At 49.7% G+C, this 10,557-nt stretch overlaps 1 protein-coding gene across 3 annotated transcripts in view; it reads left to right on the top strand.

Moving 5' to 3' along the window:
• The first annotated feature begins 1,519 nt into the window (after positions 1-1,519).
• LOC142588142 (cytochrome P450 2J1-like) overlaps positions 1,520-10,557 on the top strand; it is a 20,290-nt gene continuing 11,252 nt past the window's right edge. The window contains exons 1-3 of one of the 3 annotated variants that reach the window (XM_075699630.1): positions 1,520-1,790; positions 6,560-6,933; positions 9,773-10,265. In XM_075699630.1, the coding sequence (XP_075555745.1) occupies positions 6,597-6,933; positions 9,773-10,265 (830 nt within the window). In that variant the 5' untranslated portion in view covers positions 1,520-1,790; positions 6,560-6,596. Of the gene's footprint in view, positions 1,791-1,827; positions 2,104-2,137; positions 2,255-6,559; positions 6,934-9,772; positions 10,266-10,557 lie in introns of those variants that run through there. The other 2 variants (XM_075699632.1, XM_075699631.1) reach the window with 2 other exon arrangements.

A 10,557-nucleotide genomic window follows, 5' to 3' on the forward strand; every position in this document is an offset into this window, starting at 1 on the left:
CGCCTGCACGCAATTACACCGTATATCTCATTCGATGTCAGTTGTGCCGATCACCAATGCTACAGTGGCAGCGGGACAAAGCCGGCTGTGGTCATACGAGGAAGCGTTTAGTCAACCTTTCTTCGTGACGTCCGAAGGTGCAGGCGCTGTGGTCTGTGGTGGTGCTGGTGAGAAGCATTTATTTAGAGTGAATAAAGGTGTGGGGCCCCCTGGTGGGGCCTTGCATGAATACTGGGTGAAATCCCTAGTCCGGGACCCCATTGGTTCTCTGGACCAGAAAGCCTGGCTCTCTGGACCAAGGCCTTTTGGGCCTGGAGGTCTGGGCAATCAAGCAGGGCTGCCTCCCAGTCTTCTCGTGTAGGCTTGGGGTTGAGGTTGAGGGCTGGATTACTTTGGCAAGCCCAGACCATGTGGAAGGTGTCTGACACTTCCTCACAGTGGTTGCATGTGCCGGTGACAGTAGGGTCAAAATGTTAAGGATTGCCGGACAGAGCATCGTGTTTGTGAAAAGCCGTAAAATAATGCGTTCGTTGACCTTCCCCAGGCCCTTGGCGGGCGCTGGGTACAGACGATGATTATCCTTATAGTATTCTGAAATCTCCTTAAATCGGGATCAAGAGTTCTCTTTGAGGTTGTTAGGTGGCGCTCGTGCGCGTGGTTGTATTAGGCCTTCTTGCCGTACTACCGATTGTCAATAAATGTGCCTTCGGCATTACGGCATGGGTCCTCACACAGGTGGAATGCTATAGTCGCACGAATGTCGACAACGATCGTGAGATGGGTTTCGCCGGAATTTTTTTCATCGTGCCTCTATACCAGGCTGACAAATATAGGGGTTTTTAACTGCCAGCGCGATGTTTTTGCTTCGCGTGTAGCGCGGCGCGAGGCGACAAACAAAGCGTTCATTTGCGTTGCACACCGCCTGGGCGCGTCAAGGTGTGTACACCCCGAGCGCCGCGAGGCGCCTCTTCTATTTCAAAACGGCGCAAACCAAGCGCGGTCGCGACTCCTCCAGAAGGCGTTAAAGACCTCCGAGGTGCCGGCGCGCTACGGTATAGGCGCCAAACCAGCTCCTTCTCTTTTGCATTTGACTGCCTCTGTTTTACCGCCTCGTCGCGCGACTTCTCCCCCAAGTCCGGAAGAAGCAGCCGCGCTAAGGCCGGTGCGGCGGCTTCGCGGGTCCGTGCTGGAAGACTGCCAACCAGACGCCTGCTAGGTGCCTGCCTGCTCCGAGCATCGGCTACACTCGTCTTGGAAAGAGCCAAACAGAAACACGAGGCTCGTTCGTCGGAGCCGCGGTCCCGAGGGTCCCTGACAGCTGCGCTGTGGCTGCGCAGCAATCTAGCACCGCTAAATACGCACACTACCTCACGCCGGCGCCCCCTGGTAGCGGTGAAAAAATAGCAGAGCTATGCGCGGCCCGCCGAGAGGGAGGGAAGCATTCCTTCTCAACGTCTCGGCGCGGTGTTAGGAACGCAGCCGCGGGACCAGCAGTCGCCCCAGCCCGCAGCCCGGACGTCAGGGAGGTTGGCGACGTCTTCCCCGCCGCTTCGAGACATTCCCTCTCTCCGGTCTTCCTCTCGCTCCGCACTCTCCACCTTCTAAAAGGAGACGCTTTCTTTTTTCTTCTTTCCTTTTAATATTATTTTTTGTTGGGCAGCGACGAGAGAGCCTCTGGTGCGACCTGCCGAGGAAGTACGAGATAGCAAAGTGTCGCACGGTTGTTAGGAGCCAGAGTGATACATCCGATGCGCAGGCGACTCGTCGTCTGCCCGGCAGGTCTTTCTCAGGTCAGTTTTAAGATCGAGCACGCGCGCGCGTTTGACAAGAGAGTGCGCTGCTTTTATACACCGGACGATGCGTTGTCGCCGGAGAGAGAGCGTTTGTGCGCGCGACCTGTGTGGTGCTGTAAGTATAGTCGGCTGAGTCGCCGTTGACAACGCCTGCGTCACGCTGGTTGGGGAGCGAAGATGACGTGTCTCTTTCTCCAAAAATGAAGCGGCCCGCGGGAAGCGTTTTACGCTGCGTCACGTCGCCTAAGTGATTTCTCGCTCGTGGACGAAGTCCTACCGGTGTTGGTGTCTTCTGCAACTTATTTGAAAGGTAAGCCGGCATGGCCGATGGGAGGCGCTGCAGGTGACGCATCACGTTTCTGGCTCGACCGCGTCTTTTGCGTCGGCTCGCGGTGCTCGGTCAACAGAAATGCGTTGCGATCGGTTTTGATGCCCGGACACTATCGGGAATCATTTTGGCGGTAAGTGATTGATCACTTCCTTGTTGACAATAGGCCGCGTCGGCTTGCAGAAGTTGAAGGAACGCAGCGGAGACTGCGACGATATCCCTCGTAGCTGCTTACGACGGAAGCAGTAAGTGCGCAAACTGACGCTAGATAGACCACGTTTACAACCTGTAGTGGTGGTGTGGCGGTCAAATGCTGCTGTGGAAAAGCCTAGGTCCATATTGGCAGATGTTATGCTAGAATTAAGAGCTCAATGTCATTACTTAGGCATATGCGACAGTTACCGTGCAAGGTATCCTACGGTGACCAGCGCAAGTTGTCGGTACGCATGGATGGAGCTGTCAGGAACTTTTGTTGCTATACAACGTAGACCTAAAATGAACAAATGGCTTGCTTGGTAACCGTTGTCCAGGGGATGTGACGACCGTGCAAGTCATGCAGGTCTGCCGTATACGAAAAATCCTAATAAAAAGAAAGCATTCTTAATCTCCTTGCTTAAACCACAGTTGCACGTCAAGGAAGATTAGAACACCTTGTTAACTTCTTTTTTTCTTGCCATGGAAAGTAAATCTATAAACAAAATTCACCGACGATTACGATACTCCCTAATGCGATATCTGAGCGCAGCTCGATACGTGTTTTCATTTCGCGATATATTGGCTGGCGCGGTCAATCTGTCTCGTGCAGCCCGTTGCAAACGGAGCCAAGTGTGGCGCGACTGCCTCGCTAATCTGGAGATGGCGATATAGGCAGCGCAGGCAGCGCGTGGGCTCGATTCACAGCAGCCGCCGCAGACGGATCTCCACTAATGCAGCGCTTTAATTCTTTTCACATATATTATTGTTCGCGGAGGAAGAAAAAAATATAGGAGGGAGCATTACGTCACGCAGCCAGCCTTGGGAAGCGAAAGCGCCGTGAAGCCGCAGTGGTGGCCCAACATCAGTCTTCTTGCGTCGAGATCACGGAGCAAGAATTTAAATTTGCCGAGACGTTTGGTTCCCAGTATAGCTATGCCAGTAGTTTTTATTCGGCGCGCGTTTGTTCGGCTACCCTGCCATGGCTCAGCGTGCAGAGCGGGAACACTAAAACCAACCGCGTACTTTGACGTGCGATCACGTGTTGGGCCACGAGGTTGGCTTCAATCGCGTTGCGGTATGCTCCCTCCTATCTTTTTCCTTCCTCCGTGTTAGCGTTGGACGCGCTACTCTGGCGCCATCTCGTAGCAATATCGTAACCGCAGAGTGGCACTACTCTTTCCACGCCTTCGCCATACGCTCCTCCTGCGCTTTCCGCTTCGTGCTTTCACTGTAGCCTCCCCCTCCATTTTCCTCCTCGCGCTCTCTTCGCATTTCATACGCAGCATTCGCTCTGCTCGTTCGCCCGCTTATGACGCCGACGCCGAGGCACGCAGACGCTCGACGCAGGAATGGATGCTTAAGAGCCGCGCTCTAAAAAAATACCCCGTGGTTAAACTGGAATTTTGTGGTTCCAGAACAGCGTAGCCTATACCGGGTGTTTTGTTGTATGCGGTACACTTAAAAGAAACTGTCGTATCTAAGCCCCTGCCGTTTTATCTGATAGGTTACGCAGCTAGGCGGACATTCGCTGCAAGAAGAAGTTTCTACGATATTTTCACTAAATACAGAAATGTGCTAATTAACCTTTTAATTACTTCCCTTTTTTTAAGTACTTCCGTATAGGTTACTGAATGGACGAACCGTGCCTGTATAACAATAAGGGAGTTCGGCTACGCAGAAGCTCGGTAATTCGATGCGAAACGTCCCAGACCCCAAAAGTGACCATCACCGATTCTGTCAGGAAAAAGATTGGTCCGGTTGTTTATTGTGTGAATCAGGTCTCACCAAAGTATCTTGCACGATATTTTTTTCTTGTTGATGTAAGGGCTCTTTGAAGTTTCCGCGAAGGAGTAAAAAATAGGTCGAAGAAATTTTTTTTCTTACTTAAGTGTGAAACTAGCTAAAATGTCAAATATTATTTCAGAATATTTTACTGCTGTGGTTCTTTCATGTGACCTAATATGCGAACACATATATGAATTTTCCGCGCTTGGATGGCTCAGTAATAAAGCAAAAAAAATTGTGCGTTTTCAGAAATTTCTTATATACATATCGTGAACGTTTCAGCCACCACATTTTTTTTAGAATTTGTTCCCATTGCTATAGTTTATGCTAAATGTTTTACTACGAAATTAAGTATTTTTCCAGAAACAGTGCAAGAAATCGATTTTTAACGAAACATTAAGACCTTCCATATAAAGATACGCGAGATAGCTCACTATACGCACAAACCTTTCAACTTGTGATCCAGATATTTTAATTCGAGTAAACGTTGTTTGAGTCGATAAAAACGTTTTTTGAAGTCCACAACCAATCTCGCCGGTAAGCGCTACTAATTTATGTCTTCACTGCCAAACACGTGCGGTGGCGATTGAATTCCGGCCGTGCTTATGAACTCTTTGCGCATAAAATATGAGCACATGCTTTTTTCATGCATGGCAAATGAGAGTAAAACATCTGTTTACGTTGTTTGAATGTTGATGCCTCTGCCCCACACACACAGCCATACGTTTTCTGACAATACATTTCTCTCATGAAAGTAAACCATGACTACTACTTCGAGATCGTCGTCGTCAGGACCGGATAGATATATATACGATATATTGTGCACGTCGCTAATTCCTTGTTTTGTATGTACTACACAACAAAAGCACATTGCGAGTTACGCGAGAACCTGGATCATCGACACGCCGCACCAACTGTAGCATATAGGAATCAAGATGCCAAGAAACTTCCAGTTTGCAGGCTATAGACTGCTCCGAGTCTCTGTGGTCCTTGTCAAGCGACGTTTTCATTCTGGTGTGAAACGGCAGAGAAGAAACGACCGTGTGATTATTCTGCCTCTGCGCGGGGACAGAACGAGGCTAAAAGTTGGTCACTATATCTGCCACTGCAAAAAAGCTCGGATGCCCAAACTTGCCCCCCCCCCCCCAAAAAAAAAAAAATATGGAAGTAGTGAACTGCCGAACGTACTAGGAAAGAAAACTTAGCGAGTTGGTAAGCGTTCATGATGCCTTTTTTGTGCATCGCTCACAAATAGACGAAGGATGAAACACGCGGGACATGTGCTGACTCTCGACTGACATTTATTTTGAAAGACATTAAGAAAGAAAGCAATCCGTAATCCATAACGCACGTCATGCCGTCGCCGTCATCAAGCCATTGTCGTCATGCTGTCTTCATGATTCAATCGTCATCATTCCGTCATCATGCCACCGTCACCGCCGTCGTCTAGTCGTTGTCGTCAGACATACACACGCTCGCACCGCGCGCAATTTGACATCTTAGCAGGTTTACACTACGACACTGTCGCTTGACTTAGAAAGTCGACTCGCTATGGCACCTGCCTAATTTCATTTTGAAGCTATGCTCGCTCTTCTTCTCCTTCTGCTTCTTTATTAAATGTAGAATAGGGACTACAGATAGTACCGGCGGTTCCAAAATCATGGGCAATCAAACAACAAAGACAAAAGAATATAATGACAATTAAAGAGCACTCAGAAGAATATAACATAATGGCAAAACACTAACGGAAAAGGTCCGTAAATCCTGAAAGAAAAAAAAAAGAGTTTATAAGAATACAAGAACAACATTTAGCAGAATGCGTTGTTGGGCAAGTTGATTCATTGTATTTGAAAAGATTGGATGCGCTTTGTAGATGATCACAAGGATCACAAGCTGCGCCTGTCCTGTCTTCTTCCTCGTGATCGTCTACAAAGTGCATCCAATAGGGAGGATAGGGATAACAAATAAAGTGCCGCAAACGACGGTTAAAGCGTCGTGACGCTGGCCAAGCGTCGACCCGGGGTTATACCCTACTCTGCACTACCCCCGTTGGGCCCGTTTGTAGTGGGTCATGAGGCTTGTGCTTTTCGAGCGCACCCCGGGCCTGCTGGACGGCCCATAGTTGTGTGTCCTCGTCTGCAGACTGCAGTGCACCCAATCTTTCCAAATACAAGAACAACAATTAGCATGAACAGGTCAAGCGAACATACAGTATCTTAAAAATACGCATTAACTATACTGCTCACGAGGAATTGTTCAATTCACCGTCTAGGAGAAAATCTCGTAGAGCTTGCGGCGCTGTTCTCTGTTCGTTGGGGCACCACTGCACAAGCACTGTCTGTACAGAGAATGGATGCTTAGCTTTACAGAGCTTGCGAAAGATCTCTCGATGCTGGTCACGCTGTGGGCACTCAACTGGATAACGATCAACAGAAACTTCCATTGTGTCCCTGCTCAGGTAACCCGGGAGTAGCGTACAAGGAACCGTGGCCCCGATGTGGCTACTCCTGGTAGCCGCCTCGGGCGTTGCCTTGCTCGTGTTCCGCTGGCTTCTGGACCGATCTCGGAAGCCGAGGCGCGGCGACGGTGACCTGCCTCCCGGACCGCAGGGACTACCCCTCGTCGGCTACTCCTTGGGTCTCAAGCCCCTGGAACAGCTGGACTCCCTCACCGAGGAGTACGGCCCCGTGTTCACGTTCCGCCTTCTTGGCAAGCAGTATGTACACCTCGGTTCGTACTCGGCCATCCGTGAAGCGTACGTCAAGCTGGGAGACTGCTTCGCGGGCAGGCCGCGGGATTCCACGGCCATGGGCTTCCTCCTGGATCACCAAGGTAAGACGCTTCCGCTTTCGTCAGACGCGTATGTAGACGCGCTGCGGGAGGGGTGACGTCACGGAGCGGATGGCGGCGCTGACGTCGCATTCCGTGCGGGGGCGAGAATGTATGCGCCGAACGCGACTGCCAGGAGTTTTATTGGCGGGCAATATTAACGCGCCTGGTCATTGAGGTATTGAAAGTTGGGTTCGCAGATATTATTGCGATAACAGTTGGTGCACGGACTCTCGAATCGGGTTTCTGTCGTTGGCGTCGCCGTGCTGTCTCGGTAGCGACGGCAGATGCGCGACACCGAGACAGCGTGTGCAGAGACGCTGCAGACGCTGCAGACGCGCAGGGCATTCGTCTGCAAAAAAAAAAAGAAGAAGAAAAAAAAACGACGTACCCCATGCATGTGGGTGGACCTCTCACGCTCTGCTCAGAGGGCTCTGCAGTGGAGCAAGGGCTGCGTTAATTGCGCCTTCTCGATGATGGCGTGAGCGTTGAGTGGGAAACGCCAGCTTTCCTGCTGTGTGCATGCAGAGATCTGAGCGAAACAGACGACAAACCTTCACGCTACCAACGCCGACGGCTTTTACGGTTTTCCTTCGGTCTCGGGGATCACTGCGAGGGGCTGCAGAGCCTGCGCAGCGACTAGGAGCACTTTTTAACTCGAAATCATTATATTCCTCATTTTTATTTCGTTTGTGTAGTTCATTACTGCATGTAACGATTTAAATCCGATAAGAGTTCAATGCGCTGCACACTGAGTTTGTGTCGTATCTTCCTTTTGTGGTTGGTCTTAGGTGTTTGCGCTGTAAGTTTAAGTTCAGAACTATGTACACGACCTGGAAGATGCAAGTCCGGTGCGCTGTAGTTCCGCAGCAGTCCCAAAACAGCAGTCAAGTTTGGCTTACATAGGCTTATTCAGTCAATAACATTGATAGAACGACATGTACAGTGATTTGTAACAGATGTGCTCTAGCGACAAACACAGAGATGAATCATGAATATGTACAGAGTCGTCCAATTTTATAGGGAACAACGAATTTGTGTTTAAAGCCGGCAATTTCCCTTGTGTGTGCTTGCAATGAGAAATGTTCCACGAGCAGGGTTCCTCAAGAAGAAAACAACGCAAGAAACAGGAGTAAGTGAGGTTCCTATTTGTACGTTCGAAGGAATTGACGTTTCGAGCACACATGAACCTACGAGGGGGTATATTCAGTGTAATTTCATGAGATTATCTGTGTTTAGTAAGAGTTTATTTCAACAATAACCGATACGAACACTGAGTCATAGTTGCTACCGCCGAATGTTATATCAACAATTTCTCTATGGTTATACGAACGATCACTCCTTCCGTAAGATTTTTTGTCCGCACAACTACACGCGTAACCACATTTCCCGTGCTGGTTGCAGAAAAACTTTTTTGCTTAATGTAAGACCATAATACTATTCCGGCTTTCAATGACTGAAAATGAGGCAATAATTTCATTTGCAACATGCGCCTTTATATCTAGGTCAGTAATTATAACAAAATAAGGTTCTAAATATGTGCCGTTGCGTTTTATATAGGACGCTAAGATGTATGTATGCATCTACAGGCCTCGGAGTGCGACGTCGCGAAGGTGCATCGGCGCTATCGTTTGATTCCGTGCGGGCCGAAAGCCAAAGTGATACAGGCGTACATTTTTGCTGTTGGCAAGATTAAAAGACGTGGCCGAGTTTACTTGCAAAAAAATTGTAGGACTATCAAGTTTCTCGACCAAGCTATAGGTACCGCTGAAGCTGGTTTGCAACTATTTGACGCTGACCGGTGTGTCACCCATGGAAGAAGACTACACTTCAGCAGCGTGGTTCAGACGAGAAGACAATGTTTAGCGGCTGAGAAACGCGGCGCAGCGCAACCACTGACGATAGCGTTTAAACTTTCAGTGTATATACCCATCTCATAGCAACACTTCAAGATTATGTAAAATGTCTCTGTCGCATCATCATTGTACGTAACCATTTTTTGCACTGTATATATCAACGTCATTTTACATAACGTGACACTTAGTTTCTGTGTAACTGTGTGTTGCGTGGGTCTATGTGGTTATGTGTGTGAGTTATGTGGTTATGTGAGTGAGGACTCGGGCGTTTCTTTGAAAACGTGCCTTGTATACAGTGCTTCGTACTTTGTATATGTGATCGTCCTGGTGGAATTGTGTTGTGATTGTGACTCAGTGTTCGTATCGTTCTCTTGTTGAATAAAGATGTTCTAAACACAGACACTGCGAATGCTGTTCGAGCGTGAAAACGGACGAAGGATCCAGAGAAACCTATTCGTTTTAAGTTTGCGAAGCAAGGGGCACAGCAAATTAATACTATTTATTGAAGTAACGAGGAGCAGGGCGGGACGTATTTGTTGCGGGGAGAATATTTAGGTAACGCGTTCGTTGTTTCGCTGGGTAATTTAGTAGGAAACAGAGACGGTAAGCAGAACGTCTGCAGGGGGTAACACAGATGTTCTGCATGTGTTCAGCTTGTTGGGCAACGACGTACATATTCCTTGAAACGCTGGAAAGTTGCGAGAGACTTCGTTTATAACGGTATACGTTACGTTGGAAATGTTGCTGTTCGAAGCGAAGAAACGCCAAGGAAACGAGTGCGAACATCATCGCCTGTACGAGAGTGCGAAGTTTCGCCGGTTTGTTGAGCATCCACATTCTCAAAAGAAAGAACAGCGCTCGTCGACTGCAGACGACGAGCACATGCAGTCGTCTGCTTCCCTTTGCGTTTTCCATGTATGCTCACAAGCGTGCAGCTTGTCTACATCTACTTCGGACGCAACAGATAAAGTCTCCTTTGAATGCAGGTATCTCGGAGAGCGAAGGTCACGAGTGGACGGAACATCGGCGCTTCGTGCTACACACACTGCGCGACTTCTGCTTCGGCAAGCTCAGCGTGCTCGACCGAGTCCAGGACGCGGCGCACAGACTCGTCGGGCGAGTGGCGGCGCAGTGCGGCCAGCCTTTCGACCCGGAGCCGCTGATCTTCGAAGCCGTGGTCGCCACCATGGCCGGCCTTCTATTCGACGTCGACTACGAGGACGACGACGACGGCCTCGCAAACAACGCGTCGTCTGCTCGCTGCGCGAACGACACACACGGCAAGGGCCGTGTGAACGACGACGGCGAGTCGCAGCAGACGGACGAAGCACCGCCTGCAGACGACGCGACGACAGCAGAAGACCGAGCCCCGGATCCGGTCGAAACCGAAGACGAAGCCCACTTGGCCCGTCTGGTCCGCCTGGTGGCGAAAGCAACGCCGCTGCTCAGCAATGACGTCTTGCCGCAGCTGTGGACTTGGTGAGTGAGTGAGCGATGGTGTCGTGTGTGTGTGCGCGAGCGCTCCCGCGTGTTAAGCACGCAGACGCTTGCCAACTTCCCGTAGGCTGGCAGCATGCAACCCTCTTGCTAAATCGTCTGCGCTTCGCGGAAATTTCTCGCGAACGAAGCCGAGCCAAGGCGGAAACACTGCTTCGAAAGGTCTTAGGATCTCTTATGGGATTGAAGCGTGCGGATGTTCTACAGGCGCATAAAAAGGAGCACCAGCTTCAGAATCGACTTTTATAGATTTGTTTATAGAGAGCGAATTGTT

The sequence above is a fragment of the Dermacentor variabilis genome, chromosome 7 (assembly GCF_050947875.1).
Source record: "Dermacentor variabilis isolate Ectoservices chromosome 7, ASM5094787v1, whole genome shotgun sequence".
Taxonomy (NCBI): domain Eukaryota; kingdom Metazoa; phylum Arthropoda; class Arachnida; order Ixodida; family Ixodidae; genus Dermacentor; species Dermacentor variabilis.